The sequence below is a fragment of the Lonchura striata genome, chromosome 1 (genome assembly GCF_050655825.1).
Source record: "Lonchura striata isolate lonStrDom1 chromosome 1, ASM5065582v1, whole genome shotgun sequence".
Classification (NCBI taxonomy): Eukaryota; Metazoa; Chordata; class Aves; order Passeriformes; family Estrildidae; genus Lonchura; species Lonchura striata.
The window spans coordinates 94,580,490-94,598,021 of NC_140703.1; the positions used below are offsets into that span (position 1 = coordinate 94,580,490).

The 17,532-nt window shown below is 40.4% G+C and overlaps 1 protein-coding gene across 4 annotated transcripts in view; it reads right to left on the reverse strand.

Annotated features, from left to right (window-relative positions):
* The window catches only part of COL4A2 (collagen type IV alpha 2 chain), a 147,117-nt gene that overhangs the window by 21,192 nt on the left and 108,393 nt on the right, over positions 1-17,532 (reverse strand). For all 4 annotated transcript variants that reach the window (XM_021545583.4, XM_085583743.1, XM_085583747.1 and 1 more), the window contains exons 16-29: positions 17,402-17,446; positions 15,314-15,367; positions 14,970-15,036; positions 13,601-13,702; positions 13,037-13,192; positions 12,349-12,441; positions 11,879-12,045; positions 9,661-9,733; positions 9,468-9,574; positions 8,178-8,379; positions 7,344-7,403; positions 6,520-6,582; positions 2,500-2,607; positions 1,093-1,314 (exon numbers count right to left, since the gene is read on the reverse strand). In XM_021545583.4, the coding sequence (XP_021401258.3) occupies positions 1,093-1,314; positions 2,500-2,607; positions 6,520-6,582; positions 7,344-7,403; positions 8,178-8,379; positions 9,468-9,574; positions 9,661-9,733; positions 11,879-12,045; positions 12,349-12,441; positions 13,037-13,192; positions 13,601-13,702; positions 14,970-15,036; positions 15,314-15,367; positions 17,402-17,446 (1,519 nt within the window). The remainder of the gene's footprint in view (positions 1-1,092; positions 1,315-2,499; positions 2,608-6,519; positions 6,583-7,343; positions 7,404-8,177; positions 8,380-9,467; positions 9,575-9,660; positions 9,734-11,878; positions 12,046-12,348; positions 12,442-13,036; positions 13,193-13,600; positions 13,703-14,969; positions 15,037-15,313; positions 15,368-17,401; positions 17,447-17,532) is intronic.

Below are 17,532 nucleotides of genomic sequence, written 5' to 3' on the forward strand. Positions count from 1 at the left end.
ATAATTGGATTTTGTCCCCTTTTCAGAGGTGTTAGTAATATTTTCTGCCTTTCCTCAAACTTGTTAAGGGCCATAGAGCTGCTTTCATCCCTTTCCTTCACTCTGGGTCTCTACCTCAAGTGAATCCAGCTCTCCTCACTTCAAATAACTCTGAGAAGATGATGCTCTTCTTTATTTAATTCCATCAAAAACCATGAGAAGGATATCTAAAACTAGTTTCTGTGATAAACCTTGCTTCAAGCCAGTCATACAATTACTAATCCTTTCTCAGTTCCACACAGGGGAAGGAGGTAATCAGCAGTCCTAAATTTAATTATAGGTCCAAATTCAATTGAAACTGTGTAGCAGGGTATGATAAATTCCCACATGTGTTTTTGAAAGTCCTTCACAGATTTCGGAGACTGAAAAAATCACATTTTGTTAAGAAACTCTGTTTCCTGCAGGGATTTTAGGGTGTTTTTTATGGTCTGAAATAACAAACTAAAATGAGCACCCTGAAGTTACGAATAAGTATATAATACTATCTTTTTCTTATTTGTGAGTGCCCAAAGACTGACAAGGTAAAATAGCTTATTAGCAGTTACCTAACACTTTGTCCTCTTAGCTAAAATTTACAAATTCAGTACTACTGCAATGTGCTGATCAGCAAAGTCATACAATACCCAGACATTTTTGGTATGGGAAAAAAAATCTCAGTATTATTGCTGTATGTAAGGGAAAACTCAGGATAATAGTGGAACCACCATTCCCTTAACTACAGTGAAAAAAAAATAGCAGTACATCTGAAAGTGGCAAAGATGACTAAAATCTGGTTCTCTGCTATGCTTCTGTAGTTGATTTCATGTAGTGTGAAGGACAGCTGAACATAAGTGATGGATCTCCAGAAAGTGTTCAGAGGAGCCAGGCATGTTTGCAACAGCTGACACAGAAGTGGAAAGAATGGGAGATCATCAGGCACTGGGAATCGACAGTGAGGTCATCAGTACCTCTGACCCATCCTAACATGGTCTCTTCCCACTCACATCCCTACAATTTGGCTGCATTTGTATCACACTCTTACGCAAACCTTTCTTTATTAGAAGAAGCTGTTACCTCTAGTTCCTGGTACTCCTTGATCTCCTGGTGCACCTTTCAGCCCTGGGAAGCCGGGGAGGCCAACATCCCCTCGGGAACCTGCTGCTGCTCCAAAAACGTCACCAGGAAGACCCTTCGGTCCTGGTGCTCCTGGAGCTCCGGATTTTCCTGTAAGGCCTGGGTGTCCCTGCAGTCCAGGCAGCCCATTTGGGCCTCTCTCTCCCCTGGGTCCAGTAAAACCTATAAATAAAACAGGGACTAGGCATCACAGAGTTCACTACATATGCTGGAGTTCAAATCCTAAATATACCAACATGATGTCCCCATCACCATAAATGACAAGGTAAAGGCTTCTTGTTGACTAGGAAACTGGAGCTGGACTGAATGTTAGCCCAAGCCCTGGTGAAAGATAGCATGGAAAATTGCAGGGGATTGCTCCCTGTGGCCTGGGAGCCATCTGGGAGCCCTAATTTAGCAATCAGAGCACTCTGTGGAGCTTACCAGGGGAGATAGAGGGTCATGGTCCTGCCCTATGCTGCACAGAGCCATGTTGTATGATGCATCCCTTGATGCATCAGGATGCACCAGGACAGGCACCAGCTCTTCTTTTGCTCTCTCGGTTGCTACTACAGATGCTGCAGATGAGTCCAGAGAACACTGTCAGGCCATGTGCTGCCTGAGGGCAAAGCACCACCTGGCACTGGATTTGGGAAGGTTTGCAGCACTTCAGAATCTGTGAGGATCTAGGACTTTGAAATCAGATATCTCAAAAACATTTCCAGAGAGCTCATAAATTAAATTGCATCAATGGCTTCTGTAAAGGGGTACACAAAAAACCCCAAACCACTCACTACCCATTTCTCTGGCCAAATAAACTTGGTCAGCCACAGGAAAGTGATAGATTCTGGAGGTAATTCCTGTAATTTTTGCTGGACTGAATGATAATTTGTGAACCTACACACCCATTCCAACTTATATGTGCATGCCACTGAATGAATCACACTGCAGTACAGTGGCACACACACAGGCTCATTTATACTGATGTTGAAAAGAATTAAATGCAAGTACTAATACTCTTATTTTCTTCCTTTCTGCATCATCATTATGAGAATAATGCACTTGGAATCTAAAATTTATTGTTATTGAATTTCTTTATGAGAATTTAATTAATTTTTACCATCACATTTATTATTTTGAACAATAAAGCAGATTTTTAAAGGCTGGTATCTATGAAATTTTTCATCATTATGGAAGTTGCAAGAAATACTTCTGGATTTGAAATGCAGTATTTTTGTCTAATGGCTTATTGATTCAATGCAGAAGGGAAGATATGTGAAAATGTACCTAGAATCAAGTATTTGTGTTTAAGTGACTTCAATAGAAAGGTCAAAAGTATGTAAAGAATGACTAATTGTTTCAAGATACCTGGAGGACCTGGGAATCCTTCCCGACCTGGATCACCTCGTGTACCATTTAGCCCTGGGAAACCCATTGGACCTGGATCACCTGGGAATCCTCTTGCACCTTTTGCACCTAAATTTTATAAAAGAAAATACAAAAGTGTGATCTGAACAAACAAAACAGAAATGTGCATATAATGTAAAAAAAGGCAGTAGTATCATCATAATGTGTTTCTGGATGCAAAGATGAAACCTTTAAAAAAAGATTAATGGGGCTATATAGTAACTCTTTGGAAGTATTCAAGATCCCAAAACAAGGTTAAGTGCCTTTACAAACATGTATTAACCTGGCTTAAAGACTAATGATATGAAGACTACTACGGTAAAGATAATTAGTTTCACAGTGTTTTGGAGCTTTTCAATATTTTGAAAATTAAGGCTTTTAGATTAAGGTCAAAAAGACAATGTCAAAAAAGAATGTTCACAGAAATGGGCACAGATGAGATGCTGTAGGAGGAAAAAAAATTTTCCTTTCCCTGCTAAACTGATCATAGAACAAGAGCAGACTGGTTTAGATAACTAAGAAGAAGAAATGTAAGGCTAAAGGTTAGATCTAATAATCCCTGAAAATGAATACAAATTAACTAGCCTACTTACTATATTTGTTACATTACAGGTCTAGAGATTCCCTAGTTAAAGAAAGGATGTGCTCTGAGAAAAAAAAAAAAAAAGAAAAGGATGCGCCAGTTCTTCAGGCACTGACCTCTTGTTCATACTGATTTTTGTCCTGACAGCTAAAATGATACCTCCTTTCCTTGTGATACAGTATTTGACATTTCAGTAAGGGCAAATATTACTGTTCTTTAACATCTCAAAACCTGCAAGCATTTTGTAGGATTCATTTGTTATGTTTCAAAAATTATATATTTTTTCCACACAATAGTTTTATTATATGAGTCTTGTTAATCCACTGTATTACAAGATCAAGATTTTTGGTAAAGTTCTTTGAAAATAATTTCTGGGGAATGCTTTGTTCCACTACACTCCCCAGTGTATAAGTTATAAGTTTCTAGATCAGGCTTGAAGGTCAACAACATGCTTTAACATTTAAAATGTTGCTTAGCATCACCATGAATTACAACTAATTTATTCATTACTGAAAGCAAGTTTCTCTCCATCCCTAACTATGACAAACCAAGGGAAATATCATTTGGATTTTGATACTTTATTTTACTTTAGCTTTCTGAAATTTATAGTATTTAACCATGATTATTTGTAGTTTTAAATATCATTAATGAAGGGGAGCAGGAAACATTAAAAAAAAAGGGAAATAAGGTGCACATAACCAGCCAATGCAGTGTACATAATATTTCACTGTGCTGTACAAAACTCTTCAGTGCTGTACAGGACTATTTTTTCTCTCCCTTATATGAAAAGTAACTTCTCTGAAAGAAATCAAAAGGAAAATCTTAAGCTTTCAGACCTCAATGCAAAACTCCAATGTGCCTCTTACCCAAATGGCATCTTGGTCCTGTTTCCCATCTGCAATAACTGGCTTTCATTATTCTCTCATAATTGCACTAATTAAAAAGTCACTTAAGAGAAAGAAGGTGCAGAAGGAGAATACATCCACTGCTTACCACATATTTGAGTAAGTCAATATGTGATGATAGCTGGTGATAACATGTTGTGCTAAACGGCAGTGCAAAACAAGTTTTTATTTTGGCCAATGTAATGTTTGGTTTGCAAATATTTTAGCTGTTTGGGACAGAAAACAGCTTAAAAATTTTATTCAACACAATCATGTAGATCTTGAGACTCACTCCTGAATAACCAAGATGTAACTCAGGGTGGTCTGTGTGCGTTTCCAGGAATTTCAAAGCAACACAAGGACATGAGGGTGGCAGGTTATAAAGACAACTCCTTGCTTGGTACACTGTGTGCCATTAGCACCTAGGACACCAAGAGACTTGATGGTCTACAGAGGAGCTCCATGCTGGCTGAACAGAAGGTGGGAAATCTTGTGGACAAACCACATCACTCCAAGCAGACAATGAAAATGGTGAAAAGGAGGTGCTGGTGCTTTTGTGTTGAACTGGCAATTGTGGGTAGGAATGATGCTCCAGACAACTCAATTGACACAACTATGGCAAAAAGAAGCTGTGAAAATGTGTGCTTTTCCTCCTAGGCTTCTGGTTCCAGAACTGCCTCTGGAACTGATTGAAAGGCAGCTACAAACAGTGGTCTGCACTGGGCTCTGCAAGGGGCCCTTCCCAGGTTTTGCAGAGAGAGGATGAAAAACAAGTCTTAAAATTACTGAAGTATGTAAGCTAACAAAAGCAGAGAAAGATCTGTTGAAGAGCTAACCAAGAATACAAAATGTGAAACATGAAACAGCATCACTTGTGTTACAGCATTCTTACATCTGGGAATTAAATCTGATTGTACTCATTGAAAGAAAAACCTTCAAGCTCATAAGAAAGAATAAACAAATCATATTCTGAAAAAAGCTACAAATATTGCAAAGAAAAGAAGCTGTGATCCTAGCAACAAACTTCAGCACTAGGACTAAGGAAACACAGATAATCTTTCAACAGGGACAAATTTTTTCCTTTTAAGATACATTAATCTGTGATAAATCAATTAATCAATCCATGTATGTAATAATAAACCTTGTGCTGAAAAAAAAAAGAGCTTGACCATAAAAATTATACTCCAGATCTCTAAACTTTGCTAAAGCACAGAAAGAGATGCATCAAGAATTTTACATTTACCAAAATCTGAAGGACCTAGCTATGTTTTTTCTCAGTGTCTTTACAGCTGGTGATGAGAAGGATTTATTGAAAAACAGTTTTATTGCTTAGTCTGGGAGTACATAATTTATAGGAACTATCAGTGCTGGTGAGACATTTCCTCTTCAACCATCCAACACACCTTGCCATGTGTCTCAATTCTATCTCACACAGTCCCTCAGGCTCTGTCCTCACCTCCTCTTCCTCTTGGAAGGAGGTGTACCACCATTGAGTCAGGAATGGGGTGAGGTGACATACAGACTCTAGGTCCCTTCAGAAGATAATCTGAGTTTATTAGAAACCCATTCTTTTACACACTGCTCTGCTACCTGACTGATCATTTAATCAACACCCTGTCAAACCATTGGCTAATTGAGAAGACACCCTTTGGTTAACATATTATAAGAAAACAACTGCTCAAAACACCAACTGCAAGATTGTTTTAATTCTTTCTACCAGCCTTCTCAAAACTCCCCAGAACAATTCCTGGGAAAGTTTATCTGGTTTCTCTCTCTCTGACTAAACTGTCGCATCCACAGGTCTCCCTTTTTGTTTAAAGGAGGAGGTGGCATTTATAATCCCCTGCAGGGCCCTTTTCAGGAAGGAGAACAAACACAGCTCAGAGGTGGGGAGCCCTCAGTGCTGGGGAGGCCCAGGATGAGCAGATGGCCCCTCTGGGCTAGGAGGAACCAGCTCTGCAAGGAAGGTGAGCGTGGCCACAGACAGAATGGCCGTGTGGCGTGGCAGACAGCCTGGCCCAGACACAGTGCTGCGGCTGCACTGAGACTTTGGGCTCACACTTGCTGAAGGCACTCTATGCATAACTTGAGAGGAACAGTGAGAAGGATCTGTCACAGTCCTCCTATCAAATCCTTTTATCACCCTGCTCTCAGCGGACAGGATTTGCTTTGTGAGGTGTGCAGTCAGCTCTGAGAGATTTCAGTACACTCTGTAGCACTAAATTTGTAGACTCCGTACATCCTTACTTGCTTGTGGAGAATTGCAAACAGGCTGTCCTTTCTGCCTTCTGCTTCATGGCTGACACTCATTAACAAAGGCAGGCTTGGTTCAGGAATGGTGAAGTTACCTGGGCTGCACACTGCTTAGATCTCTGCCAGGGTCAGGTTAATGCTGTGTTCCAAAATAATTTCTAAAACTTGCTGTCTGCTAAGGCTCAGTTATAACTGATATGGCAAGATACCCTCCAAATGTAGCGTATGTGGGAAACAACATGGGTAAAGGCAAAACATTACCTGTGGCTCCTGGCACTCCTGGCTTTCCTTGGGATCCCTTTGGTGGCCTAACACAGCCTGCACCTGCAAACAAAAACCCAAGTTAGTCACACTGGGCATGTTCCTGTACTGTCTCTCCATGTCTCTGGGCCTGCAGTTGAGACAATTTCATTAAAACAGGTGAAGAAAATTAACAAGCAAACTCCTAATTTGAAAAGAAATTTTATTCTTCATTGAAAAAAAAAATTGGCTAAGTGTGGCATTTTCAGGGGAGCACTCAAGCTAATCTCCACCCCAAGAGCTGCTTTTCTGCCTATTTTACAGGGGTTATGGTGGCAGGTCCAGTTGGACCAGCATGGGAAGTGTAGTCTAGCCTACTCCATTTTTCAGAATAAGAGAAATGCTTTGTTTCTCTATGGGTGGTTTATACCCATGAAGCAATCAAATTAATTTTTGTAAAAATCTAAGTGTTTTTTCTTATATGTCACATTGCACTGAAAAACTTAACTCAAAGTTCTTCTTTAAAAAAAGTTGCTAGAATTTTCTTGGGCACATAATTTCTGGTACTGTTTTTATAGATTGCACAGTAATCATACAATAAACACTCAGGAGTGATGAAATGAAGAATCTCTGAATTGTAGAGCCGAAAGTACAATAATTTTAGAAAATATTAAATTTGATTAATTTAGTTTAGAGCTACACAGAGTATATGCATGATTATTTGTGACCTAAAGTTCAAACAGTTTACAACCAAGAGCATCCAAAGCAGCCATCAGAAGAAAGTATCGACTCATAAAAGCAGCATAATACTACAAAGAAATTCAAGCCATGTGTATGTACAGTACCTGACCATATTGGTTCGGTTGCATCTCCTCTAGAAAAGTCTTCAATGACCTGCCCACAGTCTGTGAGCAAAGAATTAGAAAACACAGTTATTATCTAAAAAAGAAAAATTGCAAAAAGACAAAAATGTTCTCCATTCTAACTAAAATGTCTATAAAACTAGCAGATAATGTATTCTCTTAGGTATTATGCACACATGCCACACAAATTATTTGCTGTAACATACTGACCACTCTATCCACACATTGGTTAGATCCAGGCCTAAAACCTATCCTGTCCATGTTAGGAGGCTGTCCCATGCACTGTGTAAGGTTGAGATGTGCTTGCTTTAGCTTGAAAATTCTACCAGGCTTCCCAAAGTGGAGGAATAAAACTCTGAGTTTGAGCCCTTCTGAATGGAGCCCTGATATTGCTATGCTTGGAAGGGACTTGAAAATCTGCAGAAATACTATGAGGAGCTCTGAAGGGTGGAAACATGATTTTCTCTGGTCAATTAAAAGATTATGTTGGATGGGAAAAATCAGAGAAAACCATGTGTGGGATTTCCAATGGCAGGACATTGCTCCATTGCTTCCAACTGCTTGAAACATGAAAAATGTTACTTGCTGCCACTAACACATTAATTCATGTCAATTAATTTAAATACCTGTCATAAAACTACCGTGACATCTGAGGTATCTCCTTTTTTAAGATTTCTGGACAATACCAGCATTTCCTTTTACCCCACATAACCCCCACCAAGCTGTCCCTTTTCAACAGTGTGCTGGATAAATGCTGCACACAGCTCAGTGCTGATCTCCCATGGCTCTGATGTAAGACACAGTGGTGTCTCTTACCTAGTTGGCCAGGCTCTCCTGGCAGACCAGGCAGACCTGGAGATCCTGGGTTTCCAGCTTGTCCTTGGTCACCTGGAGGACCCCGGAAGCCTTTTGGACCAGGAAATCCTTCACCTGGCAGGCCTGCTTCTCCTGGAAAGCCCTTTGGGCCTAATTCACCTGGATAACCAGGATCACCAGGGAAACCTCTGATAACATCACCCTGTGGGAAGTGAATGGAGGTGGTCACTCCTGATTTTGCTGAGAAACAAACACAACTCAAACAGTTGAACTGCTCTCATGAATAAAATCTTATGGGCAGTAATTTCTCAAGTGGTACATACTAGCTCTTTATCAACATTGACAATAAAGTATTTTTGAAATAACCCGACTTTAATATAGACCACATGACAGTAAGGGCATGAGAGAAATGCTCCTCGAGGGGACATTTCCCTAAAAATTTTGGCCCATGATAAGCACTTGGGCAATATGAATCAATGTTGTGGAGGGGCTCGTGGTCCTTTCTGAAAAGCTGTAAGTGGATTTGGGGAGACCAAATACATTGTTAGAGATGCATTGTGGCATTTACTTCTGAGAAAAGCTGATATAAAAATGACCCAAAAGGTTTCTTCTCTGTCTGCACTTCTCTGTCTGCACTCCCAGTGATATTTCTACACTACCGAATCAACATTTTACAAACATCACCAGAGAATGCTTTTCTATTTTCAGAAGCAATATAAAGTACCATCTTCACTGGTATAGCTAGTATAGCTCTTGCCCATCTTCAAATATGATAGATGAGCGTCCCAGTGGTTCAAAACATCATTTATGATGGGCCACAGGAATTCTTCTTGCAAGGTATTTAATTTTGCCTATAGAAAGAAGTTAGAAAATGAACAAAGACTACATGTCTAATTTCTAGATAGCTACAGTTAGGTGAGCTGCTATCAAGCAATATGATGACATAATGTACATTTTAAGGACATATAATTGCAGTAAATTTTGCTTTCTTTCCACACAGTTGTACCAAAGTTATTGAAGGTCAGTCACAAAGAATCTCAGACTATACTAGAAGGAGTCACTAATAAACCATACACTAGCACCTGTTGTTTAAATAAAATGGAAATAAAAGTGAAATTTTTTTCTAAAAACCCTAAGAATAAACCTAATGCTAGATTTATCAATAAGCAGCAAACCCAATCTAGTTTTGCATCATTATCAGTGAAAGAAGGACAGGCTGGTGATCATAACTCCTCAGAATTAAGTGCATTAGTAACTGTGTCTGGTGTATTTGCTGTATTTGCTGCTTACCGGGAGGCCAGGCTGTCCTGGTAAACCATCCAATCCATCTCGGCCTGGGAAACCATCTTCACCTCTGATTCCAGGCAGCCCAGGATCTCCTCGGATCCCTTTGGTACCTAAAGAAGACCTTCCATTGTGAGACCAATCTTTCATTAATACTATAAATAATAGGGAAAATAGGTGATAAGAATTTTCACTCTACCTTTTGTAGTTACGTGTAAAGAGTCTCCCTTTTCTCCTTTCTGTCCAGGAAATCCAGGTGGACCTGAAAATCCCTGGTGTCACAGCATTAAAAAAAACCCAAAACAAACCAGAACTGCTTAAGAAATAAGTATCAAGATTTGCATTTCCACTGTCCTGCTTAAAAAAAAAAAAAAAAAAGCCTCCTTAAATTTTACTGCTTTCCTGTTACTTTCCATTAATGATTTTCTCTTCAGTAATCCCATTCTTGTGCAGAACCTTTATTAACATGTTCTAACTAGGACTAAGGTCTCTATGGTCCAAGGTAGAGGAGATTCTGCATGAGGATGGATTGGGACACCTGTGGCTTTCCATGAGCTAGAATCCTGAAGGTGACTGCTGCTGCAGGTGACTGCACTGGAGAAAACATGGTGAATTCTGTGTTAGCCACTAAAGGAAATGCCCTAAGCAACTCTTTGCCACCTTGGAAAAAACCTTAGGGTTCTACTGACGTGCAGTTCCTCCTGTGCACCACTCCCAAAACATCTTCACAGCTGGCAGTGGATTGAGACTGGGCTGTTCTGGGGCTGAAAAGCAGCACCACTTTCATATACCAGACAAGAACTTGGGCACAGAGGGATTAAATGATCAAATCACTTAATCAAATCACAGACCTGGTTAGAAGGGAGGGCTCCCTTCTAAGCTTGCTTAGAAGGGAGGGCTGGAGGTCTCTGGCCCAGCCCAGCATTTGGAGATAGAACAGGCTGCTCAGGGCCTTGAAAATCTTCAAGGAGGGAAACCTTCTGTCTTGCACAGACAAGCTGTGGTGATGCTAAAGACCAGCCTCTGGCATTCTTGATTCCTTGGCACAATGCTGGAAACTCCTACTGAACAGCCCATCTGAAAGTGGAATTTCTAGCTGCTGGCCAAGAGCCTTGTAAGCATGGAACCAAATCCATACCCATGGTAGGTGCCAAGGCCCAGAGGTTACAGAGTAATTTACTAGTGATTGTTTTATTCCACTTAGCTTTAGTTCTGAATAATTACACTCATGCTCACTGAAATATAAGCTGTGCATGTTAGCTTTTCCTTAGCCATCTCTTACTGTATTCCAGGGCAGGCACTAAATGAAAGGGATATACCTGATAAATTTCTTTTTCTTAAATAGTCCTGTGCCAAACATTATTTAAAAGTGTGTCTTTGGCACCACTGTATTTTATTGACATTCTGCGTAAAAAGCATATGTAAAAACTGTATCTCAGCTGCAGATCACCACAACAGTACAGGTTTGCACTTCTGTTAGTCAAAAGAGTGAGATTAGTTTTGATTGTAAGCATTCTGCTTTACCTGTGGCATATTTGAAAACTGCATTTTAATGGTGAGTGGAGCCAATCTGTACTGCATCTTAAAGTTGCTTATTTTGGACATTGACTTTTCAGGCCAAAAGAAATCTCAAGAACTTAAAATAATGCTGAATTACTGCATTAACACTGCACTAATAGCATGATCTTCACATTTTTATTTTTTGTTCTCAAGACTTAGTTGTTATGTATAATACAACTTACAAAGGACTTATTCTAAAATTTTGAGAGATGTGACTGACTAAAGCCAGTTCTGCCTGTGAGGAGCCATGATGCAGTTAGCACACCACATAGTGCAGCACCTCTATGTATCATCAAAAAAGAAGCTGTGTTTTCTCAGTGTTATTGAACAGTGTTTTTCCGAAAGACTATGTTGTAAGCAAGAACCTTACATTTTATCAGTTTAACATGTACATTCTATAAGCAACAACCTTAGGTTGCTACTGGAGTTCCCTTCTAGATGGTCAGATCACACTCAATACAGCAGCTTGAAAGGGCTCTGCTTTCTTCAGATTGAAGGTGGACTTTGGTTTATGGGGAAATCTTTCACTCTCCCCAAAATTTCTTATTTGCACTTCCATCGTAGCAATTGTTGGCCTTCCATATTTTGTGGGTGGATGGGTGGGAGGGAGGGAGGAAGGAAGGAAGGAAGGAAGGAAGGGAGAAAGGAAGGAAGGGAGGAAGGGAGGGAGGAAGGAAGGAAGGGAGAAAGGAAGGAAGGGAGGAAGGGAGGAAGGGAAGAAGGGAGAAAGGGAATCATACTTTTAATAATTCTTTTCCATGGAGAATAGCTTGAGGATTTGGATTTTTTTTCATATAAAACTTGCATATAAAACTAAGGCATATAAAACTAAGCAATAAAAAACCCAGCTATCTCACTTTTGCTCCAGGGTAGCCAGGAAGACCATGTGGTCCTTGATCACCAGGTTCTCCCTTCCTTCCAGGCTGGCCAGGGGTTCCTGGAAAGCCAGGAGGGCCACGGGGGCCAGTAGAGCCTCTTCTGAGCTCCTCACCCAAAAGGCATCTAGTGCAATCCCCTTCTTCACCTAAGGAAAAAATTTGAATGAGAAGAAACAAAGCTCTATCAACAACAAACAGATGTAGAGCTGTAGCTGTCTTATAGATAGCCTTGAGAATATCTGAGTAGTTTCTCAAATACTTGAGAAAATAACTCCTTTTTTTTTTTTCCTGACAAGAACCCAACACAACGTTTCTTTGTCATGTTAGCCTCAGACCAAATTCATCAGACCTCATGCATGTCATAGTTCAATAAACCAAGCCTGAATGCACTGGGGCTTTACATAATGCATAACAGCAGATAATCTATTGCGTTATCTGTTATAACCTACCTTTAGGTCCTTTTTGTCCTCTTGGCCCAGGGAAACCTTGTATACCAAATCTACCTGGTGCTCCCTCTCGTCCTTTTAATCCAAAGAGAGGACCTAGAAGTTTAATTTAATAAAAATATAAACTCATCTACTGAAAATTTACTCTTTTTCTCTTTCATTCCAATTTCTTTGGGTTGCAACACATTTTCCCATTTTCCCTAATGTCACTAACCCAGCCTGCTGTGATGTACTCCCTCCTCTCTTCCTCCCTCCATCCTCTGACAGCTTCTCACACTCATTCTCAGTAACTTCAATCTGTTGTGGCAGACAATCGTACTGTTTTTTGCTCTCTCTAACACAGAATTCCTCCTCTCAGCCCAACCTGCTCAACATTAGCACAAGTAGCCTGCTCTGGATCACCTCCTGCACATCCTTTTCTCCATTCTTTCAAATGTTGCCAGTACTGTCTAAAAAATCACACAAACATTTTCTTCACTGATGAGTGTACATGACTTCTCTGTGTGTCCTCCCCACCTCTCATTTCATTATTATTTCATTTCATTTCATTTCATTTCATTTCATTTCATTTCATTTCATTTCATTTCATTTCATTTCATTTCATTCTGTCAATGTCTCACTGCCAACAGCTGTCTTTAAAATAATCAAAGATGTTCCTGAGAGTTCTCACCATCTCTGTTTTTGCACTTACCAGGGGCTCCAATGGGACCAGGTGGACCACGAATTCCGGGTGAACCATCCTTACCCGGAATCCCAGGCGGTCCCGCATAAAAAGCAGGAGATCCTATTTCACCCTTTTCACCTTTTGGTCCCATTTCTCCAGGTAAGCCCGGCTTATCCCCATCCGCTGAAACAGAACGAGGGAAGAAGTTCAAAGCAATTTCTTAACAGTGCTGCCCAAGGAGCTGTGATGTAACAGAAGAGAAAGTTAATACAATTTCACCTAACATGCAAGGAAAAATGGACATACTTGGCATGGAGCAAAAATGGTAACTGCACTTATCACTTGAGCAAATCAATAGCAGTTACAGAAACAAAGCTCTGCAATCATCTCTATTTCAATAGTTTTGCAAGAGTCCCACTAGTCCAAAGGAAAATGCTCCTCTCATTCTCTGCCCCCCCAGTTATTTTCTACTACTCTGCACTGTGTATCACCTGATCACCAAAAAGATTTTCCCCACTGTGACCCTGTATTAGTCAAAACTCCTAACAGTATAAAGTTAAGCTGTTAGAACATGTAATGCTGGGGTATTACCATCAGAAAATCCAGGAAGACCAGGCAATCCACGATCTCCCTCCTCTCCTCGGTCTCCTGGGAGTCCAGACACACCTGGGAAGCCTGGATCACCTCTTGCACCTGAAAGACATCCCCGATTCCACAAAATGTGTTAGTGATGCTGCTCTTTGTAAAAAAGCAAATATTAGAATCTTCAAGTGCTTTGGAGTAGTAGAGTTTACAACAGTTTCTAAAATGTAGCTTTGGAAATGGACTGACAGGAATGGTGTGGAGCCTCCAAGCCCAGGAAGCAGGATAGTATCTTTCATCTTCTACTAATATGCAGCTAGAGCTACATTGCTCCTGGGAAGCACAGAAGAGCAGCTTTCTGAGAAGAGCCCCTCTTTTTCCTACAGGAAGTTTCTACTGTAACAGATATGTGATATGTGAGCTTTTCTTTGCTTCTCACTACCAAAAGCATCTGGGCCCAGCCCAGCTATTGCCTGCAAAAAGTATCATGCACTTGTTAAAGATCAGTGGTAGTAGAAGACGTGGTGTCTTCAGCCCTCTGCCTGCTTCTTTCTCTCTCTACACAGTCTCTCCTGCTTCTAAAAGGTTGGCAGGGTATTCTGGGTGATTTGACCAATGTTTCGGGCCTCTTGCCCCCTTTCTCTTGGAGGAAGGAACCATTCACTGCTAGTCTCTCTGGCTTTCAAAAAGACTAGTAAACTCTGTGGTATGAGGACAAGGGCCAGGGCAATGACATGTGATCACTCTTGCTGTTTGCTGGCACATTTCCTTGAATAGTTTTGGCCTTGGCAAACTGCTATCACCTTTTATGTGTTTCTAGTCTAGCAGAGCCACCACAGCTCTGTAGAACAGCTGACACTGGATGCTACAAGCTTAGTGAAAAGATCACAACAGAAATTTGTCAATTTTAAAAAGGAAAAAAATACTCTTATATTCCTCAAGGCTTTTTAAATGCATGTCTGTGTGTGTGCGTTTGTGTTTCTTTCTTTCTTTCTTTCTTTCTGTCTGTCTGTCTATTAGATGCTGTGCTGCCACTATGTGCTTTATCCAAAGTCTGAAACACGACACAGAAGACAGACTCCCATTCTTCCTTTTGCTGGACAACAAAGTCACAAGCTTTTTTGCTTGCTTCTTCTCTGTGGATACAGGCATGCATGGAAGCCTTTTGTATAGCAATCCAGCTCAGCAGGAGAGACAAAGAAACCACCTGCCTGCAAAAAGGTGATTAAGGCACTCTCTTGGAAGGCAGTTACAGCTTCTGGAACACTTTAGCAAACACATTTTTTTTATGAGTTGAATTCTTAGAATGTCATGCTTTTGATCTATGCAGAAGGGAGTAAAACAGCTAAGATAAACAATCTGAGCAAAGAAGATGTACCTTTCCTTGGGATATGGGAAGGAAAATAGGAATCTGGCCCTGGAGGACCCATCTCGCCAGGCTCCCCCTGTCAACAGAAGTTGAAGTATCACACCCAAGCACATTGCTATAGTGAATTTCTTTTAAAATGAAAAGGTATCCCCATGAAACACAAATCCCCAAACTCCCAAAGGCACTGACACAACATTTAAGAAAACTCAAAGATAGCAAATTAAGAAACTACATAACTGGTTCTACAATGACAGCAGACACAATTGCTCCTACATGATGATAGAAAAGGAAAGAAGGCAAAATGACAATCTGGATTCTTGTTTCTAAGCAAATAAAGTAAAGTAAAGCAGTACCTTGCTTCCTCTGGGCCCATGGCCACCAGGCGGACCATCAAATCCTGGAATACCCTGTAATACACATTAAAAACAATTGACTTTTCCTTTATCAGAGAAAGACTAAAATTACTTGGTCTGTAGCAATTCTTGTAACATCAATAAGGTTCCTTGTGGTTTGCTGTCCCACCTCTTGGACCAAGCCTAACTCTTGCCAAAGGCCAGAGGGACCTGCTGTGCTGCAGGCTCTGTCACCCCTGGCAGTGGTGCAGATGGAAGGAGCACCTACACACACTCACACCATTCCATGGATGCTGCAGGGTGCAGGAGGAGAAAAGGGGATCCCCTCCATGCCAGTTGACACATGGGCTAGGCAGCCAGACCACAGCAGCCTGCTGCAAGAAAACTAAACAAGTCAGAATCATTACAAGTAGACATATTTTCACTGGAATGGAAACAGTGAGCAGTGAAATAGCAGTGTGCAGTGAAATAGCACAGAAGTACACAGGTCCTTTTTGCTCTTTTCCAGGTGGCTGGAGACTGTTTGGCTGAGAACTCAGAAGCAGACAAATTTCAGAGATGCTGACCCAGATGAGATCATCTCTTCTGTGTGCTTTACTCAGCTCTTCAACAACTTTTGTTTACAGAAAATGTTTCTATGTACTCTGGAAAGAGACTGGTGTTAAAAGGGTGTGCTTTTAGTAGAAAACAGTGGCTGGATCAACAACTGATGTCAATTAACACAGTTTTGTTGAAACCAGTAGCTTTGGTTTTATTTACACTTATAATCAGATTATTAGTCAGCTTTTTAAAATCTCAGCATCTCTCAAGTTTCATAGTGGGTACCACTCTTACCCAGAACTTGAATGTTAATAACCAGCTCTGTAAGTCACTCTTGAAGTAGTTTTGGAGCACTAAAAGTACCACAGCTCTCCAGATGCCACAAACCCGATCACTTGTTTCAGAGACTCTTCCATAATGGCAAGTGTGCATCACTGGGAAAGGAACCTCTTGATTATCAGGTGTAAAGTCTCTTTACACTAGGTGGAGCTGGTGGTCTAAAAGCAAAGCCAGCAGCTTCCGACTTAACTGCAACTTCATCTATGTGCTAGCAGGACTTAATCTTCCTTCCTTCTTTCTTTCTTAAGAATAAAATCACTCAAAAATCAACAAAAAGGAGGTTGTGACTAGCACACAGTAGGGTGTCCCCTTTCACAAACACCTTATACAATGATAGTCCATCCAAACCAACATACCTTCTGCTAAAATTATTGTCAAAATTCATCCTCAAAAAGGAGCAGCCACTGCTCACATCTGACTGGAGCATAACCCATGTTAAGGTCAAACAGTGGGCTTTAATGGGTTTTGCATCAGCCTCTCCATGTATGTATTACTAATAGCAATTCCCTTCCACACCACCAGGACTGAATAACTGTGCAAATGTTATTTTTCAGATTTCGTGTACTTTCATGTCCCATGTGTTTCATGTTATTATTGTTATGCCTTGGTGGCAGGACAAATCTTTAAACAACTAAAGATGGCAAAGCATGGAAAAATTGTGCATCCCACAGCTATTTACCTCATGGAAGTGATTTCTAATGCTGACTGAAGAAGCCTTTTTCTGAGACCAAACAGAAAGTCTCTGTCTGACAGAATGCTATTTTAAATATTTGGGTGTGTTTCCATGGGGACAGAGATCTAACTGGTATATTTATCAGTTTCCATCTCTTCTCCCTTTGTGATATCCAAGATAACCGTACGTTTCAACAACATCTGCAGAAAGCTATTCAAAAAAGCTTCTGCTTGTAGCAAGAAAATCACAGAAATCATAATCACAGTAATTAGAACAATGAAAGTGATACTTCCCTGTAATGGTCACAAAAGATGCTCATGGTTTAAGCAAAATTGGATTTTAATCATAGGGTAATTTCTTTTTCTCACTGATGAGAAAAATAAATGACCCAAAATTAGAATGATGGATGAACCCAGATGATATTTGTTGGACTACAGCTAGTGTAATTGCAGGCAGAATTTGTCCTCTACAGTTTACTTTGCAGACAGATTGTCTGCATATGTGTTAGAAACAACAGTCTTGCACGAAATACTCACTCTTTCTCCACTGAGTCCTGGAAAACCAGTGATGCCAGGCAGTCCCTATGGAGGTACAATAAAATTAACAAAATAAAATTACATTCTAATACCCTCATGGCAAAGAATCATTATTATTTCTTAGATAAAAT